General features: G+C 47.9%; 4 protein-coding genes and 1 pseudogene across 4 annotated transcripts in view; 3 read left to right on the top strand and 2 right to left on the bottom strand.

Annotated features, from left to right (window-relative positions):
• Nucleotides 1-22,643, bottom strand: part of LOC136372596 (NAD(P)(+)--arginine ADP-ribosyltransferase 2-like) — a 29,054-nt gene extending 6,411 nt beyond the window's left edge. The window contains exon 1 of the mRNA XM_066337277.1: nucleotides 21,854-22,643. Within this exon, the coding sequence (XP_066193374.1) occupies nucleotides 21,854-22,604 (751 nt within the window). The 5' untranslated portion in view covers nucleotides 22,605-22,643. The remainder of the gene's footprint in view (nucleotides 1-21,853) is intronic.
• LOC136372600 (NAD(P)(+)--arginine ADP-ribosyltransferase 2-like) overlaps nucleotides 1-25,066 on the top strand; it is a 188,934-nt gene that overhangs the window by 90,983 nt on the left and 72,885 nt on the right. The gene's annotated exons all lie outside the window — the stretch shown is intronic.
• The window catches only part of LOC136372775 (NAD(P)(+)--arginine ADP-ribosyltransferase 2-like), a 104,370-nt gene that overhangs the window by 75,999 nt on the left and 3,305 nt on the right, over nucleotides 1-25,066 (top strand). The window lies entirely within an intron of this gene.
• Nucleotides 5-1,635, top strand: LOC136375543 (NAD(P)(+)--arginine ADP-ribosyltransferase 2-like; annotated as a pseudogene).
• Nucleotides 14,053-15,521, bottom strand: LOC136375534 (erythroblast NAD(P)(+)--arginine ADP-ribosyltransferase-like). Its single transcript, XM_066341101.1, has 3 exons — nucleotides 14,750-15,521; nucleotides 14,480-14,647; nucleotides 14,053-14,138 (listed from the first exon to the last, which is right to left on the bottom strand). Exons 1-3 carry the CDS (start codon nucleotides 15,519-15,521, stop codon nucleotides 14,053-14,055), a joined length of 1,026 nt encoding a protein of 341 aa, XP_066197198.1.

Below are 25,066 nucleotides of genomic sequence, written 5' to 3'. Positions count from 1 at the left end.
TAACATGGAGTTAGGAGTGACAGGAGAGATGGGGGACATGGGCAGGGGGAGGGTTTGGGGTGGCCGGGGCTGCAGGGGGTGGATTGGTGGTCAGGGAAAGTGACGGGGGAATCTATCCATCTTAATTACACATATCTTTAATGTGGGCTTCTTAGCTAACACAGTTTTGCTGTAAATAATTTGCAAGGCTCTATCTGATTCAGGAAATCATTTTTATTGTCCTAGAGAGTAATAAAAATGGAGTTTCTGGGGGTCATTTTCACTGGGTGTCCCAATAGCTCAGGTGACCTCAACTCAAACTTTTGCTTTGGGCTGGAGCTGCTCATTCTGTGTTACAGAACTTGTTAAAAACCACACTGGAGTTTTATTTGTCTCTTTCCACTGGTTCAAGCTGCTTTTATTGTCCTGTGCAAATACTTTTACACCCTTTGTCAATTTTACTGATAAGTTTTTAAGCCCTATGAAGCACCTTCAGCGTGTGGGGAAAAGCCAGGCTACGGAAAGCCAAGTGTCCACAAAACAGCCTGGAAACTTTATTTGATTAAAGGCAAAGGGTGTCCACAACCATACCCCCGTGGGGTTTCTCTCACTTGATGTTTCAGTGGATGCAGCCTCCTTTTATCCCAAACTCTCGGCCACACATTGCCCTCTTCCTTTCCTAATCAGCTGAATGGGGCTGCTGGGAAGGTGCAGCCTTCTCAAATCACCTACCCCATATCACCCTTGAACTGGTCATTTTCTCCCAGAGTTCCCAGTTTCAGGCTGTCTGGGTTATGGAATAGACTTAGTGGGGACTCATTTCTCCTATTAACTTATTAACTTAAAGTTCAGGAGCTCAAACTTTCTGATCAAACCATAAGGATTCTGTGACAAACTTCATGTCTCTGGAGATATCAAGATCCATTTTGCAGACTGCTGGCAATGACCGTGGCCACTGCAACCATCGAAGTGGTGCCCCTGGACATGGCCCGGGACTCCTTTGACGACCAGTACTGGGACTGGGGCTCTGCCATGATCGTGGCGCTTTCTGATCCTCAACAACTCTGAGTTCCAGAAGAATCCTCACTTTGCCCGGGTCTGGACTAAGGCCAAGGCTGAGTGGCAGAGGCGGGGGTCCCCTGTGTCCCCTCTGGCGTCCCCAGAGCAGGCCATTGCCCTCATGGCCTATACGATGTCAAACGTGTACCAGCAGTTCAACGCTGCTGTGCGCGTTGCTGGTCTCTCCCACCAGAGATACTGGGACAACTTTCACTTCAAAACGTTTCATTTCCTGCTGACCCAGGCCCTGGTGACACTGAGACACACTCTGAAAGGGTCGTGTCTGGATGCATTCCAGGAGGTGTGTGTGGTCCGGTTGGAGGCACAGCTTGGTGACACCATCTGGCTCAGTCATTCATGGCAATGTCTCTGAGCGAAACAACCATCAGGTGCTCTGGGAAGGAGATGTCGTTCCAGGTATACACGTGCCATGGTGTGTATATGAGCTTTTTCTCCGAATTTCCAGGAAACTGGAGTGTGGTGATCCCACCCTTCGAGACCTTTGAGGTCACTGAAGTCAGCCAGGAAGCGGACAAGGCACTGATCAAACTCTTCTCTGTCAGGACCTTCAGCAAATTCAACTGCAAGTGGCTGTGAGATAATGTCACAAGGCCCTGTGTGCTGGGGCCCCCCATGACACTCCCTGAACCCCTGGCACCCCCATGGCACCCCCATGGTACCCCCTGACTCCCCCTGACCCCTGCCACCCCTAAGCCACCCATAAACCCCCTGACCTCCCTGGCCCCTGTACGCCCCCATACCATCCCAACACCCTGTCACCTGTCTCCTCATGGCTCTCATTGCTCTTGTCACCCCTAAACCCCATTATGGCCGTCTCCAATCCCCTCGCTCCCCCTGATGCCCCATCATGGTCCCCCTGACGCCTTCTTTGTCCCCCAGGTGGGAGCATCCCCAGGGCCCCCTTCCACCCCAGACTACCATACTACCATAGCCCTGGCAGTGGCCCCTAGGATCTCCTGAGCCACAAAGCCACCAATGTCACTGAGGCCACTGTGGTCAGTGTGGCAACCATGTTGTCATGGGTTAACACAGCTTGGTTTTTTCCCCTGTGAGGACCTTGGAAATGTTTTGGAAAAGACAGGGACCTATCAGAAGCCAATTCTGAGATACTAACATATTGTTTAACCTCTGAGGAAACATGAGATGGAAGTCAGTGAAGAGAGAGTGAAAGACTAATTGGGAGAAGAGTTTGAGGAGTTGCCATTTTAGGCTGTACCTCTCTTATGAGCCATGGTAATGAACTATAATATATTAGAATATCCCTTTGAACCATGGGAATAATATGCAATTTGGGGAGATGATTATTCAGATTCATGGATTTGAGCAGAGGTATCTGTGATTGGCTGAGTGAATATTGAACTAGTAGCTGTGATCCTGTGATCTCATGAGATGTTTGAACAGAGAGAGATGAGATAAGAAGATCTGTGCCAGTGAAAGAGTGAAAAGAGATCTCTGTCCCATGAGACAAAGAAAATCCATTGCCTTTGGAGTTGCCTGTCTTTAAAATGGTACCCCAAAGTGTCCATGACCCATATGCAGTTCAGGAAAGCTGCTGATGGAAGGGGTGTTACAGCCTACAGTTTTTCTGGGAGACTGCAGATTCATGACATGGGAGCCACCAGAGGACTGTTTCTTGTGGCAATGTCTCCATGGAAGGTCCAAGAGAGACTCCTCTTGATACCTTGGCAAGGCTGACCTGGAACAGAGACGGGACAGGGCTGGAAAATAAAGCAGGTATTTATTGAAAGGCCTCCAGGATTCACCTTGGGCAGTGCCTGACCAGGGCTACACCAAATGTGGACTAAGAATGGTCACAAAATGAACCCAAAAATGTCACAAAACAGACCCAAAATGGTCACAAAATGGCTGACCGGTCACAAAGTCTCACATTTTTATAAGTTTTCACCAATTATCATATTAAGGTTTAATTGTCCAATTCCAGCTTCAAGTTGTGAGGTCCCATCCTTCTTGTTCCTCCCTTCAGCCCACTCTTGTTTGTGCTTTTGGGGCTGAAAGTTGTCCTTGGTCCTCAGCAGGAAAAGGATTTGTTTTGTTTGCCTGCTCTGTGAAGAGACCTGACTGACATAAGTCAACACAGAATCTGAAAACATGAAAGCTAAAGCTTAAGGCATCATTTCCCCCCTTTAGAGGCTTGACAAGGCCTTTTCCTTGTTGAGTCTCTATTCTAAATATCTACTAATAATAGATATTCAATAACAAATAAGTATCTAACAATAATAAACAGCTAACAATAATAAATATCTAACCATAGAGAAATAGCTAACAATAGTAAACATCTAACAGCAGTAAATATCTATTAATAGATAGGTATCTAGCAAAAACAAAAAAAAATAACAGTAATAAATATCTAACAGTAGTAATGTCTTGTACAGTTCGGCAACATGCAAAGAAGAAAAATAATTATTGTGCATAGTTCTTTAAGTACAGAAGAGAAATCATTTAAAGCATGTCTTCGTCTGCATCAGTCTGTTTTCACAGTTGTTTCAGGAGCAGAAGTTTTCTTAACTCTAGCATAGTGAATCCAGGGTCCTTTGCCAGCAATTTTGACTGCAGTGAGAGTGGCCAGGAAAACTTGGAAAGGTTCTTTCCACCTGGCTTGTAGGGGATCATTGTCCCACCACTCAATATAGACCCAGTCTCCAGGTTGGAAGGGATGTGCACGTGTGCTGAGTCCTATGGGTCCATCTTGCATTTGGTTTCCAAGAACCCCCTAATTAGGTGTCTTTTCTTTACAAAGTCCTGTGCCAGGGTTTAAAAGATGAATGGAATTTGCAGCTTCAATCTTTAAAGATGTTTGTTCAATTCCTTATCTCAAGGTCCGTGCACCGCCTAACACCAGGCGAAATGTGCTGGAAAACACCTCTGCCAAAAAAACTTCCCAGGCTTAATGCTCAAGGTCTTTTAAAAGTTTCTAATCCAAATAACTCTTAAAGCGTGCTGTTTAGAGTTTTGTGCCAATGATCACTATTGATTCTAGACACACAGTTTTCTATATCACCTACGTTCTACCAATGTCTCTGTGCCACCGTCACAGCAGAAGATGGAGTCAAAGAATAAGAAGAACTTAAGACACCACCCAAAACTCTCCATCTTGCTCTCATCTACTTCCATCCTAAAAACTCAAAACTACAAATTTTTACGCTGTGACAAACTAAACTACTATCTATTTTAAATCTTTGTTGTTTTCAATTCATCCATAAGCATTGGCAGTTTTTCCCATGGACTGGGGTCAAAGGTAATGCTTTCCTGGGGCCCAGAAAGGGTCTCAGACTCTCCAGGGCAATTTGAGGGGTTTTCATCATGCCCTGGATTCCAACAGGTCTGGATAACATGATGGAATTCTGGAGCTTCTGCAAAGTGGAACCTAAAGCCACCAGATATATCTGTAAATCAAGTCTCTCCTTCATGTGAATTTCACCTGAAATATGTGGGGTCTGATATGGTCTGCCATGTAGTATTACATAGGGACTAATGTCATCCCTCTGATGCTGTTTTACACCACAAAGACTCAGACTCCGAGATTCAGAAGGCTGAAAATGACTCCTCTCTTTTTGGGATGTGTGTCCCTTTTATACTATTTTACACAGACCAATTTGACTAGTGAAACAAAGGCAAATCTCTTCAATCACATTAGTTAGACCAGACAGACATCAAGAAGAGGTCCTTTCTAGGAAAAGGAATTAATAACAAAGTTACAGTTACAAAAACATTTTTCCTCTTTACAGAAAATTCCCCGGGAAAAGAATTTCAGAAAAATAAAACAACTCGGGCACAAACCAGGGCTACAATCCCTCCACCTTGGTTGTATGTGGATTCACAGTAAAGCTACAGGCAAGGCCTGAACCCACGTCATGGATGATTTTGCTAATTTGTGTTTTGAGAGTCCCATTCAAACGTTCACCTTTACCACTCACTTGGGGTCTATAAGATGTGTGCAGATCCCAAGGAATTCCCAAAATCCGCCTCACTTCTTTAACTACTGTGCAAGAAAGTGTGGCCCCCTGTCTGATGATATCCCCAGATCCTGGAATTATATGATTGAGCAAAACTTTCACCACTTCCTTGGCTGTATTAGTGCCACAGGGGTCAGCCTCTGGCCATCCACTGAAGGAGTCAACTAACAGTAGTATGTACCAGTATCCCTTCTTGCGTGGCTTTTTTTTATTTGGATGGAAATGGTTTGGTCCCTCCTTCCTGCGTGGAGTATCTCGTAACCGGAGGATGCAATGTGTCATGTCATTGGTTTAGCTTTAATTGTCACAGCTTTAATGACCCATTAACAAAAGATATCTCCACGGAGGGAACAGAATGGTGAGCAGAGATAAGAAACAATGCCCCACTGAGCAGATATAGGAAACAGTGCTCTACTCGGTTTTTAACAGCTGGCTTGTTATCAGAGAAGGCACTAACCCCCTCTCTTCTAGAGTTACAACAGATAAAGAAAAAATCTCCCCAACTGGGTTTCAGTAGATGGAATAGAATAAACATTTTTTTCTTTTTTTCTTTGTTACAAAACCCAATACATTATCTACCCCTTATTCTATTACTATCTGCATCATACTTAACATAATGAACCTTTATATTCAATTCTCACTTAAGATTAGGTTTCTTGGTGGTACACAACTGGTTTTTCCTTTTTCTTGCATTACGCACCAAGTGTAACCAGGTCTTTGAGCATAAACAATCCTACGGATGGCTTCACCTTTGCCTAAGGTGGGGTTAATTTAAACAGTATTTCCTAAAATGCCTTTCATGTGTATCACAGGGGGCTTTCTCTCCATTTACTGTGTGCAAGGGTTCAGACTGGGCAGGACCAGCTCGAGTGATGGATCTTCGAGTGTTGACCATCTATGTGGCCTTTGTTAGGTCCATTTCTCAATTTTTGAAGGTTCTCCCACCAAGTGCTTTCTGGGCAGTCCTTAGTAATTCCTTGCACTGTTCAAGTTTCCTGGCTGCTGGTGCATGATAAGGGACATGATATATCTATTCAATGCTATGTTCTTTAACCTAGGAGTTTATAAGACTGTTCTTGAAATGGGTTTCATTGTCTGACTTGATTTTCTTAGGGGTGCTATGTCTCCACAGGGCTTGTTTTTTCAGGCTCAGGATGGTGTTCTGGGCAGTAGCATGAGGCACAGGGTAGGTTTCCAACCATCTAGTAGTGGTTTCCACCATGGTCAGCACACAGCTCTTGCCCTGGTGGGTTTGGGGAAGGGTGATGTAGTCAATTTGCCAGGCCTCTCCCTGCTTATATTTGGACTACTGTTCACCATATCATAAGGGCTTCAGCCTCTTGGCTTGCTTAATTGCAGCACACGTCTCACGGTCATGGATAACTTGACAAACACTGTCCATGGTTAAATTCACCCCTCAGTGAATTTACAGGTGGCATCTCTGCCCTGATGACCCGAGGCATCATGGGACCATCGATCTAGGAACAACTCTCTCTTGTGTTGCCAATTCAAGTCTATCTTTGACACTTCTATCTTTGCCGCCTGATCTACCTTCTCATTGTTTCGGTGGTCCTCATTAGCCCAACTTTTGGGGACATGGGCATCTACATGGAGAACTTTTACTGGCAGATTCTTTACCCAAGTGGCAATGTCTTTTATTCATCAGCAGCCCAGATTGTTTTTTTCTTATGCTCCCAGTTGGCCTTTTTCTACTTTTCCAGCCAACTCCACAGAGCATTGGCTACTATCCATGAATTGATGTAGAGGTAGAGCTTTGGCCACTTCTTTCTTTCAGCAATGTTCAGGGCCAATTGAACAGCTTTGAGTTCAGCAAGTTGGCTTGACCCACCTTCTCCTTCAGTGGCTTGTGCGACCTGTCGTGTGAGGCTCCACACGGCTGCTTTCCACTTGCGGTTCATCTCTACGATGCGACAGGAACTGTCAGTGAAAAGAGTGTAGTGTGTTTCTTCTGCTGGCAGTTTGTTGTACAGTGGAGCTTCTTCAGCACGTGTCACTTGTTCCTGCTCCTCTTCATCTGTGAGACCAAAGTTTTCACCTTCTGGCTAGTTGGTAATTACTTCTAAAATCCCAGAGTGATTTTGGGTTTCCAACACAGGTGCGCTGTGTGATGAGGGCAGTCCATTTGCTCCAGTGGCATCAGTGGCGTGGTGGGTAGAGGGAACCTTTCTTTTAAACATCCACACCAGCACTGGTACTTGGGGTGCCAGGAGAAGCTGTGCTTCTGTGCCAATCATCTCTGAGGCGGCTTGAACTCCTTCATAGGTGGCCAAGATCTTCTTCTCTGTGGGATGTGGGGATACAGTGCAGCAAAAACTTGGAGCAGTACCAAAGAAATGGTGGGGATGGGGCAGCAGAGTCTCAGCTCCCAGCAGAGCATGGAGAGGCAAGCTCAGGATCCCAGGCACCCAAGCTGATGGTGATTGGTCCCCTTTTTTAGTGGGGTAGGTGTTAATGGTGTCCCACTTCAGTGGCTGGTCTCATGAGCAGAGCCTCACCTCATGACAGAAGAAGCAGCTCTGGGCTAGACTCTGGCGGCAGCAGTGAATTTCCTTCTCCAAGCAGCAGCTCCGACTGTCCTCCTCAAAAGCCAAGAGAGGGAGAGCGCCAGCAGCTTCCCAAGCCCCATCTTTTATCAGCCCAATTCTCACAGCATCTCTGCTCCTCTCAGAGAAACTCCCAGATAAGAGAAGGGCAACCAGATGCCCTCCTCCCCTGAACTTGGCCACTTCTTTTATTTTTCTTAAGTACCCAGTTGTTGGTGTCTCCTAGAAACTTACGGGGAAAGATTCTGTAAGTAAAAAGGAACAAAATAAAAGAAGCCTGTGAGAATGGACTGCTCACTTTAAAACTTTAAAGGTTTATTAAACCTCAACAATACAACAAAAAGACAAAATAAGGAAAAAAGGGAGAGTGCTGAGTGCTCAGCTTCAGCCTGAGGCTCATCACAAAATGGCGGCTCCACCTTTTCTACCCCTGGTGTTGCATCAGAAAAATACAGATCCATAACAGTCATGCGTGTTTCAAACATGTTCCTTATATATCCTGGGGCCCTCTCAAAGTCTGCCAGTTGACTCTTCCTGGCTGTCCATTGGTGGAGATGCTCTTGCAGTCTGATTGGAGGTCAGGTGTTGTCATGCCAGGTCCCCCCAGCGACACCTTTCCCCATTCCCCACTGTCCCATGCCAGGGGCACATGGACACGCCCCTCTCCACATCCCTGACAATCCTGACAACCAGGGCTGTCCCATGGCAGTGACACAGAGGGAGGAAAAGGGGATTATAGGGAGAACAGAGGGTGTCCAAAAACAACCAACAACAGCAGAGTTATATACAAAGAAATTCAAATCTCGACAAAACTTCCCTTAACACAGACAGAATATTCATCTTTAGATTGTGAGAGCCAGCCATCATTCTCCTCATCTTTAACATTCACCAGCACTCTCAGGTTCTTCTCCAGAGCTGCTCCAGCAGCTGGAACCCTGGGCACTGAAATTTTCAGACTTTCTGTACTGACAGGCCTTGACCCTCAAGAAAAAACAACATTTAACCTGAGGTAGTGGAAGAGGCTTCCAGAATTGAGCCATAGCACTAGGATTCTGAGTGTGTAGTTCAAATAGAACTGTGTAATATCACATGGTGGAAAACTTAGAGTTTAAGGCTTTAGAATATAGTAATATATACATAAAGCAAGACGGAGCTTTTGGGACGTAGGCTAAGTGTTTCACCTTCTTCTTCATGGGTTTGGGTGATATCTTGTAATTGGGTAGAAAAATCTCCCTTATGGACCACGGATGTTTGCTTATTGGATTGAAAGTAAAAATAATTTAGGTGTCATTTCATAACTGGACAATTTGTGCTTAAAAGACCTTGGAAAGAGATAGAGACCGAGGCATGTTTCAGTTTGTTAGCTAGAACTCACAGCTTATGAGACTATACTCTATGGCAGTTGAAGAGACGGAGTCCCCATAGTTTGCATCATGAAGCCGATTTTATTGAACCCACTGCTGGTTTATATACCTGTCACACGTAACAACAATATCTATGTCTCTTAGTAATATTGCTGAGCTCTGGGCTAGTACAGACTTGTACAGGCCTGTACTGTTTTGCATACATACATACACTCTGATGTTTTCCTCCTTCAGGAGGAAATTTTTTCCTCCTTGCCTCAACTTGCCAGTGCCTGCAGCCCTCCAGCACATCTACTTCTGTAATGAGTTCAGCGGTACTTTGAGTTCTGCTTCCAAGATGTATTACTAAATTTCCCCCTTCTCTTTCCACCGTTAAGATCTTTCTTGTGGACTTATCCATCAGTCTTTGAACACATTGTAGAATGCATGGCAAACAAATTATCATGAGTAACAGTATGGCTAAAACATATTATCCTGTTTTAACTAAACGTTTAAGCCAGCCAGTAAGCCCCCATCTCCCAAGCACGTGTCTAAGCAAATCACTGACATTTAAAACTCTTAATTTGGTTACACTTTCTCAGAGGGTTTGTATGCTAGCACGAATAAATTGAAAGTGGTCAGACAGGTTCATGCAACACAAGCCATTAAAGTCTTCACAGCCATGTCTTAGTAGCCCTGCTTTTGTTCTTGTCTTGGTCATGAGGACTGATTAACAATTAGGTAATTTATTTTTCTTTAGGCTTCATTGTCTTGGACCTAATCAGTGTTTCTTCAGACAAGCAGGTAACTACTTTGGACCTGTTGGTGATAAAACACACTGCATAGCTTCTCCCTAGGTTAGTAAATTAACTAGTCCTTATCACTGTACACTTAATTAATTTTTTTTAACATAAACACTTTTAAAAATTGCCTCTGCACATACAATGTCTAAAGCAGTATCACTCTGCTAGGGATCAGATTTGATTCAATTTAATTTGCTTTTAAACTATTTAGTATTAATGTATTATTTAAATATATTTTATATTTATATATTTATATTATATATATTATATATATATAATATAAAATATTAATGTAAATGTTCTTAAAGAGCCATACTCCCTTTTCTTTTATTTTTAAACAATATGCATGTCTCTCATTATGAACATAAAAGCAAAATAAAAAGCAAAACAATATGTGACAAACAATAAACTTACACTAAGAAGAAATAAATCATACATGCAATTAGCAATAGATAAAAAATAAAGTGGTGATTTAAAACAATGCAATATCAGTTCCTTGAATACTATACCGTAACCCAGAGTCTACGATTTCTAGTAAGTTTCATTTTAGAGTGAGGGCTTGGAAAATCATCCTTGCGTAGAGGTTTCAAGTTCACTTCCAAAGGAGGTTTATCCATTATGGGTCTAAATTTGGCAAGTCAAAATGACTTGAGTACAGTTTTGGTGCAGAAGATACTCGGGTTTGTTGGCATGGCACACTTTTCAACCAGCTAAGGCTAGGACTTGGCCACAGCCCAGGCCTTAACTGGTAGAGTTTCTCTAATATGTTTTAAAGTCTTTTAGGAATAGCAATCAGGAAAGTTTCTTAAAATAATACATCTTATAAATATCTATATTACAGTATAAAAAGGTTTGTAAAGCAGTCAGTATTATCATTTATCTTTAGCTAAGTAGTAATAAAGCAAAAAAGGGTATTAAACAGCTTACAAATAATAATAATAATAATAATATAAAATTATTAATAATTCTTCCATGTTATTAAAAATAAAACAATAAAGATTATTCTTATGTCTATAACAAAAATATATATATCGTAATTTAAATAAACAGATTTAAACAAAAAAATCATTTAGGCTTTATATCATTCTTCTGAATAGCAAAAAATTATGTCTTATCATTTAAACCAATAAATTTTAACGCAACTGAAAATCAACTTTACTAAAACTTAACTTTACTAAAACATAACAAAAAATATGCTTAAAAAACCCATAATGTTAACATTATAAAGATTAAACAGAAATTAATCTTAACAAAAATTTACTTATTTAAACTCTATAATTACAAAAAAGTTACTAAATTTGTTATACAATACTTATACATCAAGGTAAAAAATAGGCAGGTAAACAATTGCACCAAAAAACAGAGCAACATAAATTTTTCAGGGGAATTAAACTGCTGCAGCTTTTTAAGATTTGAGTTTGGCCTAAAAAAAAAGGGATATAAACACTAAAGGCTAAAACAATAAGAATTTAGTTATACATTAGTGCCATAAATTTACACAAGTAACTTGGTTAGGTTAGTGGGTTTGTAAAACTGATATTTACATATTAACAGCTACAAAGTTGGGGGTTCAAATTATTCTAAAAACGAAGCTATTATTTATTATATTTGTGGTCTATCAATTAATTAAAACTGCTTTAATATCAAGCCTTATTTTAATTTAAATGTGGCAAGTAAAAATAATTATACCTAAAAGACTAAACAGCTATACCAAAAATTTCACAATAAAATACCTTGTTGAAACTGGAATAAAAGCCAAACAACTGGTAAAGCTAACAGTGGAGTTTCATGCACTAATTGTAAATAAGTCTCAAAAAACTAACAATAATAGTGTTCAAAGGTTGTCTTAAACCTGAGCAAAAAAACGTTAAATTTATGGCTTGGCCAATTACTCCCAGTGAATCATTGCAGTCTTGCTATGTTACCAGTGTGTAGGAAAACACCACATCCACACGAACACCTTTGAATTTTTCCAATGACAATCCTGTTAAAAATTATAAATCGCAGGTTAAATTTTAACAGAGTTTCAGTTAGCCCATAGCATCAGTTGGTATTTTGATGTGTTATGGCTCCAGCATGCCGTGCAGTGCTGGCCGGCGCCAGGCTGCAGGGGGGAAATGGGCCACTGGATAACTGAATCAATGATTGCGACAGAAGCCGTTAATTGTTTACATTTCAGGCCAGATATAGATTCCAGGTCTACTGTCCACGTGGGCACACATCTCTGGGTTGGCTAAGCTGCTTCTTCATGAGGCAGGCGCACATCCTTCAGGACATCTTAACTGGTCAAGTGTCCATCCTCACATTGTGGTTCTCCTACCTGGGGTTTGGAGTTTTTGCAGGCATTTTTCTCAGGCTTTCTTATCTTTGAACTTGTTGTTTTCTCAGTAACCTTGATGAATTCCTGAGAGCTCTGACAACAAAACTGCAGGTGGTTTGACAATATCACTCCCAACCCATTTGGCTGGTGCATCAGAGCAGCCTGTTACACAGATACATTGCCACACCAGGCAGAGGGACTGCATCCCCTGCAGCAGCAGCAGCAGTCACAGCCGCAGCAGTCACAGCACCATGCAGGAGGCAAAGATCTGGGTCTTTTTCAGGGTTGACAGGTCCTGGGTCAAAGGGGTACCCTCCGTCACCATCGTTGTTGTTCAGACAACAGCCAGCAGCAAATGGCCCTATGGATCACGAGGGGCCCCTCTAATTGATCAGAGGAGGTGTGATGAGCTGTGTAGAGAGGGACACAGTCTTTCCTGAGCAGAAAGAATTCTGAGGCTCTGCCACAAAGGGAAGGCAGAAGGCATCCCCTTTATCTTTGGCGTGGGCATTACTTTGGGCTATCAGGACCTCAAATATCACCCGTCAGGAGGGGAGCATTTCTGCAACCTTTCTGTTCCCCTTCGTTGCACAATCTCACCGTTTCACTCTCACTTTGTTCAACAGATCTGTCATAAAGATTGTAGACTCAGTAACTCCAGGTAGCTTAACTGCTGTCCATTTAAACAGAGCTTTCGAGTAGTGCAAAGGTAAGGATTTGCCATGCTGATGTAACAGCTTGGTCATAAACTCAAAAACATCTCTTTTCTGGGCAGACATCCCTTGCCCCGTCGTCCCCTACAGCTCACCTCCTTTCCAGAGCGATTTCATTGTCACTGCCTGGCTTCCTCCTTCCTTTTTGGGGCACTTGGTCCTGCAGGGCTCACCCACAGCCTCTCAGCTGGAGGGACATCACTAACCTCACACGGGGCACCAACTGGACAGTGATTGAAGGTATGGGGTCCCCATGGTTTGCGACATGAAGCAGATTTTATTGAACACGCTCCTGGTTTATATAACTGTCAAGTGTAACAACAATATCTATGTCTCAAGTAACATTGCAGAACTATGGGCTAGTACATACTTTTTGCAGGTATTTTATACAGGCCTGTACTGTTTTGCGTACATATATATACCCTGATCTTTTCCTCTTTCAGAATTTGCCTTGACTTGCCAGGGCCTGTAGCCCTGTAGCACATCTACTTCTGTAATGAGTTCAGTGGTACTTTGAGTCCTGCTTCCAAGATGTATTATTACACTGTATGATAGATAAGAATTAATTAACATATGAGTCCGAGAACAAATACCGTCTCGTGAGCATTTAATCACAGCTGTAACAGAAAAAATCATAAGAAACCCACAGGTTCCTTCCAGCTGGGGATGGCTCTGGGGACTGTCCCTCCCCAGGGGACCATGGACCTGCCTTTGCCCTCTGGAACCTCCCAATTTCCAGGCTTTCAGGTCCCCCTGAAGTGCAGGAGGTGGCAGGATACTCTGCCTGCAATGTGGCCAAGGGACAATGCCCCGTTTGTGGCCATTGGGGCTGCATGGAGAGGGGTCCTGTGCTGATTTTGGTGCTGAGTTGGGCTAAAAGCAGCCCAAATCACTAAGCACAAATTGACAACTGAGGGTGAAGCCCCAGAGCTGGGCCTGGCCATCCATCAGCTGACCCTGGCCATGTCCAGTCCCCTCTCAGACAGAGATTCCTCTCCCATATTCCTGCTTGGAGTGAAATGTGTGTGAGGTTCCTCCCTCAGGAAGGGGAGGCTCCCCAGGGATCCTGCATGAGGTTGAGAGAAAGAGACTTTCCCAGGAGTGTTGGTGTGGGGAGTGACCTGGAGCCCTGCTCAAGAATTGTCTCTTTTGCTGGCTGTGTCAAAATTCTATAATAGAAGTGTTTTGTTTGAGTTTTTAATAGAATTGTTTCTCCCAATGGCCTTGGTGGCTACAGTGACTGCAGTGCCCTCGGTGACACTGATGGTCTTGTGGCTCAGAGAATCCTTGTGGCCACAGCCAGGGCAGTGGTGGCCAGGAGAAGTCGTCCGAGATGGAAGGGAGCCAGGGAGACACTCCCATCTGCAGAAAAAGAGGAGGGTCAGGGGGACCATGACGGGGCATCAGGGGGAGTGAGTGGGTCAGGGATGGCCATAATAGGGGGTTAGAGGTGACAGAAGAGATGGGGGAAATGAGGTGACAGGGTGCTGGCAGGACATGGGGGGATACAGGGGCCAGGGAGGTCAGGGGGGTCATGGTGGGCTTAGGGGTGACAAAGGTTGGGGGAGTCAGGGGGTGTCATGGAGGTGACAGGGGGTGACAGGGAGTGCCAGGGGTTCAGGGAGTGACATGGGGGGTCCCAGCCCACCCATGTCCAGCACACAGAGCCTGTCCCCACAACACTGATTTTGGTGAGGAGGGACAGGGTTGGAACAGGGACTGTCCCTGTCCCTGTCCCTGTTCCTCCCATGGTAGGGCTGTCTCTGTCCTCTTCCAAATGTGAGGGTCCCCATCCCTTTGCCCTGTCATGGTTGCTCCAGTCCCCATGCCCTCAATGGGTGTCCCCAGCACGGGGTGTCCCTGTTCCCACACTCTCAGTGAGTGCTCCCGTCCCCCAACCACAGTGAGTGTCATTGTGTCCCCTGCATCCTGTCGTGGGTGTCCGGATACCCAGAGAGGGTTTCCCCTTCCACCCGGGCTGTCCCCTGTTGTGTCACCTGGCAGCCACACACAGTCGTCGTTGCTGGAGGTCCCAGTGGAGCGGAGCTGGATCACTGTCTCGTCCTCTGTCTCAGTGACTTGGGTGACCTCAAGGGTCTCGAAAGGTGGGATCAGTATCTCACAGTTCAATGAATTGTGAGAGAATAAACCTATTTTCACACTCTGGCATGTGTACACCTGGAAAAATGTCTGCTTCCAGGGGCACCTCCTAGTTGTTTCGTTTATCGATATTGCTACTAATTCACCAAAATGGATGGTGTCACCAAGTTTTGCCTTGAACGGGACCCCGCACACCTTCCGGAAAGACTGCATACACAGCCCTTTCTCAGCATCCCTCAGCGTGGATACGGCCTGGGTCAGCAGGAAATGCAGCGCTTTGAAGTGGAAGTTGTCCCGGTATTCCTGGCGGGAGCGCCCAACCATGTGCACAGCATTGTTGAACTCATTGTACATGTCCTTCATTGTGTAGGCCATGAGGGCGATGGCCTGCTCTGAGGGCAGAGGGGTCACAGGGGCCCCCCTCCTCTGCCACTCAGCTGCAGCCTTCACCCAGACCCGGGCGAACAGAGGGTTCTGCTGGAACTCCAAGTGTTTGAGGGCCGGCAACAGCTCGGTCATGGCGTGTCGGCAGCCCCCACCATTGCCAATGGAGGAGCCCTGGGGCATGCCCAGGAACTTCACCTTGTTGGTTGTGGTGGCCATGACCATTGCCAGCAGTACCAGGGTGTGTGCCAGGGGGGCCATGGATGAGAGAGGCCAGCAAGAGCAGTGTGGGACACTGGGGGACACAGAGGGGACACAGAGGAAACAGTGAGTGGTGCAGGGAAGGGTTCATCAGTGAGGGTCTGGGGAGGGGATTGGGGTCAACCCAGAGGGAAGGGAGGTACTCCTGGCCAGGAGACCCCTGGACATGTCTGGGCTCCCTGATCCCCAGTCCTGGGGTTACTTAGGCCTTCCCAACATTTCCCACTCCACTAGGGACCCCAATCCCACAATCCCATGTCCTACTGGTCCTCCCAGATTCCCAATCCTACTCCCATGATTGCAAATCCCTTCAGCTCCACCAAAATCCCTACCCAAATCCTGAGGTCACTCATGAGCCCCGCAGTGTCCCCCTAGGCCCGTCCCCAGACCCCACCACCCAATTCTTTCACTGTCGCTCCAGGACCTCAATCCAAATCCAGGCACAACCCCCTACCCCCAGTGTCTCCCAGTTCCCTCATGACCCCAATCCCACTCCCACCATCCAGTGTCCCCCCTCACTTTCCCCCGAGCACCTCATGACCCAATCCCAGTCCTGTGACTCCCACAGTGTCCTTCCAGGAGCACAATCCCAACCCACCAATCTCGTATCATCCCCCCCGCCAAATGTCCCCAGTGTCCCCTCAGCCCATGATACCAAAATGGACTGGAGTGAACTTCCTGACAGAACTGGAGGGATCACAAAGCCGGAATTCTTGATCAGCTCTCTTTACAGTGGATCTCTCCTGGTCCTACAGCTCAAGGGGACTTTGCCATGGGGTATTTATCCATCCTATTTATACATATTCATTAAAATGAGCTTCTTACCTAATACAAAACCAGTCCTTTTCCTGTAAATAATTTGCATGGCTCTGCCTCTTTCAAGAAATAATTTTTATTATCCTGGGGAGTCATAAATAGGGGTTTTCCGGGTGTGATTTTCACTGAGTGCCCCAGTATCCCAGATGACCTTGCCTTGAACTTTTGCTTTTGGCAGCTGCTGCTCCTTCTGTGTTACAGAAATTGTGAAAAAAAAAAAAAAAAAAAGTCTCTGGAGTTTTCTTTATTTCTTTGTCCACAGGTTCCAGGTACCTTTGCCCTGTGACATGTACCTTGTTTCACCAGTGCCCCAGTTGGCTCCCAGGGGCACACTAGCGCTGTGCCAGGAGAAGGGAACTGCTTTGGGGTTAGCCTTGCCACAGGCAGAACCTTAGAGCCACCAGCTCTAGAGAACAGTGTCAGGCAACATCCTGGAGTAGGCAAAGGATAAGGAGGAGGCTCTCTCTCTCAGGTTCCAACCACAGAAGTTTATTGCAGTTGAAGGGTCCAGAGGGAGAGAGCCCCAAGCAAAGGGGAATCTGCCTTTTTAAGTGAGGATGTGTCTTGGTTTAGGGCAAATTTGGGAGGAAACTTCCAAATGGGGTTCTTCTGGAGAGAAAATTCTAATGGCCCCACTTTCCAGCCAGTTTGGGAAAAAGAACTTTTTTGGAGAAAAGTGGAAAAAACTATTTGTTTAACAAAAAAAATGCCCACAAGCATACGGAATGAATAATAAGAAACAATAAAACCTCTCGCCACTCTGAAGAGAGATGGCAAAACTGAGAGAGGTCTTTGCCGTGGGTTAGCTCAGCTCACTCAGTGTCTTATCTGTCCCAGTCCCTTTGGCACGGGAAAATGCTGAAGTCCAGGCCCAGTGGGCCACGGCCACGAGATCTTGGTTTTCCTCTGGGTTTTTTAGTCCAGAGCAGATTTAAACAGTCCTAAGAAAAAAAGGGGGAAAACAGTCTAGGAAGTTTTTTTGCTTCAGCTAGCTAAACTAAATAAAAGTAAGGAAAAACGACACACGAACACACCGTCCCAAGGAAGAAGAAGAAAAAAATGCAGAGGAGTGAACACTGTTTTTCAAAACCAACTATGTGCGTCTCCTTTCTCTGCTTCACTCTCAAAACCAGTTTTATAGGTGCAGAACACAACATACAGCACACACAGAACGGATGATTGGGGATACATGCATCATAGTCACTCCAGGACATTGTGGAACAAGGGGTGGATACAAACTGTAACCGATCAAGACTTAACCGGGGATAAACATAGGGAGGGGTTCACAAAACCTAGACCAACAGGGGAATGCAAGGGAAGGATACAATTTGGGGGGGGACCAAGAGGGTGTCAAAGAACATGGAACTTGCTAGAACAGAGGGAAAGAGTATGCATTGACTGACAAGCGTGGGGGTGGAGCAACTAGGGATTGACATAGAGAACTCTAGAAGAAGGGGCAGGGTCAGCTTGATGGATGGAGAAGGGGAGGGAATAACCTTAGAGCTGAGCCATTTACATGGGGGACATGGGAACCCAAGTGCAGACCATCAGGGAAAACATGCACTGCAACAGCCTTGCTGTGTCTGCGCTATTACATCCTCTCATGGTTTTTTGCCAGTCAGCCCTACCCAGCACCTTCAGGGGAACTGAAACTTTCTGTTCTCTCTCTTATTTCTCACACCCCAGGACCCAAATCCCACTGTCCCATGTCCCCCCAGTGGCCCCCAGCCCCACTCCCCACTGCTCACTCAGTTGCTGTCACACCTCACACACCAAATGGGGTCCCCCATCAGATGACATCCCTGTGGGCACCCCGAGCCTGGGGGTGATCTCCTTGGGGAGTGCCTGGGTGACTTCCCCTGCGTTGGTGGTGCTGCAGGAGAAGATCTGGACCCCAAAAAAGGGATCCACCAACACCAGGAGATACCTGAACCTTTGTTGGCCTTTATTGCTTCATTTAATCAGTCTCATAAGGCAAAGCCATGAGAGTCCACAGCAGTGTGCAGTAGGCTGGTAACAGAAAGTCTCAGTCCCAAGCAAAAGCAGCAGCCACAGCAGCAGCAGAGGCCTCAGTTCTCTGTGTCCTGTGAGTGTCTTATCAGTAGCAGTCCAAGCAGCAGCAACAACAGCAGAATCACTGCTTTCGTGAGTCCTGTGTGTGTGTGTTCTCTAACTAGTACATTTTAATTCTTTTTTTAGCCAATTAGGTACATACACAATTTTACTACCTCCTTGCTGGACCAACCCTAGGTTAAGGTTAACGTGTGCCAATTTTTGTGAATTCTTGCAGAAATTCTACATATATAATTCTATCTGTTCCATCTAGGAATATCTAGTGAGGTTACATTATTTTTATTGCGATTAGAATTTATATAACTTTGCAAAGGGCAATATCACTGAGCTATAAAGGAGGTGCTGGGTCTCTTTCTTACTTACTGATGTCTTGGAGTGGCTGCCTGGAACAGACACCAGACATGATGACACAAATAAAAGCAGGGATTTATTCAAAGCCTCCAATAGACACACCTGGGGCAGGAAGAAGCCTCTGAGATGGACGATGGTCAGAAGTTTTTCATAGTTATAGGTTTGGTCTTTTTTCATATCAGGTGTTATTCCTCCAATAACAGTTTCAGGGAATGAAGTCATATTTCCCCAGTGTGCTAACGCCCCAACACACTTTAATTTATACTTTTCAGGGCCTGAGACAGTGAGGTGTCTTTGAGTTTCAGGCCTAGAGAGGAAATGTTTTGTCTGAATAAAATGTGGGAACAGCAGCTGAAAGGCTGTGGAGTTCTAAATCCACACTAAACAGTAGAGGACATGAAAAAGATAAAATTCAATCCTAAGGCATCATATACACAGGGATGAGGTCCCCTGTGTCAGCTGTGTCTCTTCTTGAGGCTGAACAGCCTCAGCTCCTGCAGCCTTGCCTGGTGAGAGAGATGATCCAGTGCCCTCATCATTCTCACAGCCTCTGCTGGACCTGCTCCAGCATCTCCAACTCTCTCTGGCCATGAGGAGCGAAGAACTGGACATGGCACTGGGCAGAGCTGGACATGGCACACAGCACAGTTTTGCCACAGCTGCCACCACTACCCTGCCTGGTGAGCCCCAGCGACACACAGACCCAGGGCACAGAGCTGCAGAGCGCAGAGAAGGGGCCTTCTGCCCATCCCTCAGAGCTTCTCCCACCCCTCACAGCTTCTCCCACCTCTCACAGTTTCTCCCTGCCCCTCAGAGCTGTGGCGGTGCTCGGATATCCCCCGTCAGAGAGCGGGGCAGGTGGGCGCCTTTCCCTCCCTCCTGTCCCTCACTCCCACCCTCCGTCCCCTCTGCCCTTCGTCCCTCCGTGCCTTCCTCGTTCCCCCTCTCCTGATCCTTTTTCCCCACATCCCACCTCCTTCCTGCCTCACTTCCCATTCCCCCTTGCCCTGTTCCCCTGTCCCTATTGTCCTCCCTCATTTCACCTTCCTTCCCTCTCCATCCCTCCCTCCATCCCCCTCTGTTCCCTCTCCTCTCTCCTTCCCACCAACAAGGGACAGGAAGAGGGGAAACGGCCTCAGGCTGTGCCAGGGGAGGCTCCCATTGGACACCCGGGGCCGGGATGGGGCGGGGCGGGGCTCTGCAGCGCCACCAGCTCGTGCTGCCGCCTGGTGGTGACACCGGGAACTGCAGCTGAGGTGGGCAGTGCATGCGCAGTGCTGCTGTTTAACCCTGCTTGCTGCTGCCCTCCGGTGGGCAATTGCCGAAACACAACTGCCAGAATCCCCAAATCCCAAAATGGGGCGGGCTGGCAGGACTCAGTTTGGGCACATGGCCCAACTTGCCACCTCAGGTGGCATCATGCTTGAGCACTGGATTGGGTCCAGAGCAGCCCAGAACTGGAAATGGCACTGGGCAGAGCTGGACACAGCATTCCCAATGTGCCACCCTGGCAGGGCAGAAGGCCACAGTCACTCCCTGACCTCCTGGCCCTGCTCCTACTGACGTCCCCTGGATCCCTCCTGGCCCGAGGCCACAGCCAGCTCCACTGGTCACCCACCAGCACCTTCACCCCAGGTCCATCTCCACAGCTGCTTCTGCAGGTCCCCCCCACCCAGGCGATGGCACTGAGGACTGTCCCTCCCCAGGGGACAGGACCTGCCCTTGCCCTCTGGACCTCCCAATTTCCAGGCTTTAAGGTCCCCCTGAAGTGCAGGATGTGGCAGGATGCTGTCCCTGCAATGTGGCCAAGGGACAATGCCCCGTTTGTGGCCATTGGGGCTGCATGGAGAGGGCTCCTGTGCTGATTTTGGTGCTGAATTGGGCTAAAAGCAGCCCAAACCACCAAGCTCAAATTGACAACTGAGGGTGAAGCACCAGAGCAGGGCCTGACCATCCATCAGCTGACCCTGGCCATGCCCAGTCCCCTCCCAGACAGAGATTCCTCTCCATATTCCTGCTTGGAATGAAATGTGTGTGAGGTTCCTCTCTCGGGAAGGAGAGGCTCCCCAGGGATCTTGCAAGAGGTTGAGAGAAAGAGACGTTCCTACAAGTGTTGGTGTGGGGGGTGACCTGGAGCCCTGCTTAAGAATTGAATCTTTTTGCTGGCTTTGACAGACCTCTTTAAAGACATTGTTTGGATAGAATCATTTAATAGAATTGTTTTGCACGTTGGCCTTGGTGGCCACAGTGGTCACAGTGGCTGGGGCAGCCTTGTGGCTCAAGGAGTCTTGGTGATGATGGTGGCCACAGTGGCCTTGGTGGTTGCAGTGACCATGGTGGCCAGAGTGGCTGTGGTGGCCACTGTCACCTTGGTTGCCATGGTTACCATGTTTCCACAATGAGCTCGGTGACATTGGTGGCTTTGTGGCTCAGAGGATCCCAGTAGCCCTCACCACTGGCAGGGCTGTGGTGGCCAGGAGGAGGTGGAAGGGTGCCTTGGAGATGCTTCCATCTGGAAGAAAAAGAGGGGGTCAGGGGGTCCGTGAGGGATAAAATAGAGGTTCTTGTGGCCATAATGGGCTTAGGGGTGACAGGAGGGATGGGGGCCATGAGGTGACAGGTGACGGGGTTTTGGGGGGGCATGGTTGGGTACAGGGGCCAGCAAGGTCTGCGGGATCATGGTGGGCTTAGGGGTGATGACAGGACTCAGGGGGTGCCATGGGGGTCGTGGCCCAGCACATCCAGCACAGAGCCCATCCCCACAGCATTGCCTTTGGCAGGGAGGGACAGGGGCAGAACGGGAGTGTCCCTGTCCCTCTCCACCCCTGTCAGGGGTGTCCTTATCTCCTCCCAGATGTGGGGGTCCCCATCCCTGTGCCCTCTCATGGGATTCCTGGCCCTATGCCACAATGGGTGTTCCCAGACTTGGTGTCCCAAGCACCGGGTGTCCTTTGGCCCACAGACACACAGTGAGTGTCCCTGTCCCACATCCCCTGTGAGTGTCATTGTGTCTGTCCCCTGCGCCTTATCATGGGTGTCCCATGACCACAGTGGGTGTCCCCGTGCCCCCAGGCTGTCCCCTGTGGTGTCACCTTTCAGCAACTCGCAGTTGTATTTGCTGAAGGTCCCAGTGATGTTGAGCACGATCCGTGCCTTGTTCCCTGCCTGGGTGACTTTTGTCACCTTGAAGGTCTCAAAGGGTGGGATCAGCACCTCCTTCTCACTCGGAATGTAGGAGAATTCCTGGATGTCCACGCCGTGTAGCGTGTGCACCTCGAACACCGTGTCTGTCCCAAAGCACTGGGCAATGTCTTTGCTCAGCGACGTCGATGCGAATTGACCGAACCGGACGGTGTCACCACGCTGTGCCTTGTACTGGACCCCACACACACCCCGGTATACGCGGCGACGATGCGGTCCCTGAGTGTCCCTCAATGTCACCAGGGCCTGGGTCAGCAGGAAATGCAGTGTTTTGAAGTGGAAATTGTCCTGGTATTCCTGGGGGGAGCGCCCGGCCACACGCACGGCATTGTTGAACTCCTGGTACAGATCATTCATGGTGTAGGCCATGATGGCAATGGCCTGGTCTGGGGATGACAGAGGGGACACACGAGACCCCCGCCTCTGCCACTCAGCCATGGCCTTCACCCAGACCCGGGCAAAGAGAGGATTGTTCTGGAACTCGGAGTGGTTGAGGAATGGCAACGCTGTGGTCATTTCAGGGCCACAGCCCAGGTACTGGTCATCGAAGGAGTCCTGGGCCATGTCCAGAGGCATCTCTTGGTTTGCCATGGTGGCCATGGTCATTGCCAGCAGTGACAGGGTGTGAGCCAGGGGGGCCATGGCAGGGACAGGCCACCAGGAGCAGTGTGGGACAACTGGGAGACACTGAGGGGACACAGAGGGGACACAGAGGGGACAAGGTGGGGATTCCTCATTGAGGGACTGGTGAGGGGAATGGGGTCAGCCCAGGAGGAAGGGAGGCACTCTTGGCCAGGAGACCCCTGGACATGTCTGGGCTCCCTGATCCCCAATCCTGGGGTTAATAATGCCTCCCCACTGTCCCCCACTGTGCCAGGGACCCCAACCCCAATCCCACAGTGCCGTGTCCTCCTGGCCTCACCAGAAACCCAATCCTACTCCTGTGATTACAAGTCCCTTCAGCCCCCTGGGATCCCAACCCACATCCTGGGGTCACTTCCTGAGCCCCCCAGTGTCCCCCTCCACCCATCCCCAGACCCCAATCCCACTCCCATTCCCCAATTTCATTGGTGTCGCCCCAGGACCTCAACCCAAATCTGGACACCATCCCCTGCCCTCCAGTGTGTCCCAACCCTCTCTATGACCCCAGTCCCACTCCCAACATGCCACAACCCCCTCACTTTCTCCCAGAGCACCCCATGACTCCAATCCTAGTCCAGTGACACCCCCAGTGTCCCCCCAGACCCCAATCCCACAGTCCCCTTTCCCTCCCCAATGCCCCCCCAGCCCCTGATACTGGAATGGGCCGGAGAGAACCCTCAGACAGAACTGGAGGGATCACAAAGCCGGAATTCTCAATCAGCTCGGACTCACAGTGGATGTGTCCTGGTCCTGCAGGTCTGGGCAGACTTTGCCACACTGAGCTTATCATCCATTGTAATATAAATATTCATAAAATGGGCTGCCTATCTAATGCAGAAACATCACTTTTCTCCTAAATAATTTGTGTGGTCCTGCCTCTTTCAGGAAATGACTTTTATTGTCCTGTCAACAAAATGGGGTCTCTGGGGGTCATTTAGACCGAGGGCCCCAGTGTCCCGGACGACATCATCTTGAACTTTTGCTTTGGGCAGGGTATGCTCCTTCTGTGTTACAAAATTCACCAAAACAGGAACTCACAGGGGTTCCCTTTATCTGTTTCTCAGCTGGTTCCCACTGCATTTGCCCTGCTGTGTTCACACTTTTACATCTATTGATGCTATTTTGCTAGTTGGGCATTACGCTCAACCCAGCACCTCCAGGGGAACTGAAACTTTCTATTCCCTCTCTTATTTCTCACCCCCCAGGACCCCAATCCCACTGTCCCATGTCCCCCCAGTGCCCCCCAGCCCCACTCCCCACTGCTCACTCCGTTGCTGTCACACCTCACACACCAAATGGGGTCCCCCATCAGATGACATCCCTGTGGGCACCCTGAGCCTGGGGATGATCTCCTTGGGGAGTGCCTGGGTGACTTCCCCGGCCTTGTTGGTGCTACAGGAGAAGATCTGTATCCCAAAAAAGGGATCCACCAACACCAGGAGATACCTGAGCCCTTGTTGGTGTGGTGGCTCAGAAAATCCATTTGCCAGGAATCCCCGGCAGTGTTTCCTCTGTCAGTGATCCCTAGAGCTGATGGGTTGGAATTCAAAGGGTTCAGTTTCAAACACCTGGGGCATTGTTCTGTACCAGACCTGACAATTCTGTCCTGCAGACACCGAGTATCTGAGGCCGCAGACCAGTCCCCATCCCATCCATTCCCCAGAGGTGTGCTGGGGCTTTTCTCCTTGACAAATGGCAGCATCACTTGGGGTGGGTCTGACCTGGTTATTGGGAGATAACATCCACCCACCCACCCACCCTCTTTATTGTGGGCTTTTAGATAAGCAGCCAATTGTCAATCTGCCCAACTCAATCCAGGCCTCACATCTGGCAGTGAAATTCTGGCAGGGGACACTGGTCAGGCCATCCCTGACCCCCATCTTTGTCCCCTAGGTGGGAGTGTCTCCAAGGTCCTCTTCCACCTCAGAGGATTCTTCCTGGCCACCACCACCCTGAGAGTGGTCTCCAGGATCCCCTGAGGCATGAGGCCATCAATGTCACCAAGGTCACTGTGCTCACAGTGGCCACCAGTGCCACTCCGGCCACCATGGTCACTAGAACCACCAAGGCCACTGTGACCACCACCACCACCAAGACTCCTTAATCCACAAGGCTACCACAGCCACTGTGACCACTGTGGTCACCAGGACCATTGTGCAAAGCCATTCTATTAAATTATTCTATCTAAACAATTCAATTAAAGAATTCTGTCCAAGCCAGCAAAAAGAGACAATTCTTAAGCAGGGCTCCAGGTCACTCCCCACACCAACACTCGTGGGAACATCTCTTTCTCTGACCCTGGCACAGAATCCTTTGGGAGCCTGCCCTTCCCGAGGGAGAAACCTCACACGCATTTTATTCCAAGCAGGAATATGGGAGAGAAATAATTTCAGGTTGGTTATTGGGGCTGGGTTTAGCCAAATTTATCACCAGTGCCATCCCCTGGCTGGGAGGAGCAGCTG

This window comes from Sylvia atricapilla, chromosome 1 (genome assembly GCF_009819655.1).
Source record: "Sylvia atricapilla isolate bSylAtr1 chromosome 1, bSylAtr1.pri, whole genome shotgun sequence".
Taxonomy (NCBI): domain Eukaryota; kingdom Metazoa; phylum Chordata; class Aves; order Passeriformes; family Sylviidae; genus Sylvia; species Sylvia atricapilla.
Note: the sequence above shows the minus strand (reverse complement) of the source record. Positions and strands in the feature narration are given on the sequence as shown.

What these genes read in the sequence shown, in the direction of transcription:
- LOC136375534 (XM_066341101.1), bottom strand. Translation starts at nt 15,521, where the DNA reads ATGGCCCCCCTGGCACACACCCTGGTACTGCTGGCAATGGTCATGGCC. An exon ending in CACAACAGGGGACAGCCCGG is followed by an intron (nt 14,648 to 14,749) that starts GTGGAAGGGGAA and finishes ACTCACTGAGAG; the next exon opens with TGTGGGAACAGGGACACCCC. An exon ending in ACAGTCCCTGTTCCAACCCT is followed by an intron (nt 14,139 to 14,479) that starts GTCCCTCCTCAC and finishes CTTTTTCTGCAG; the next exon opens with ATGGGAGTGTCTCCCTGGCT.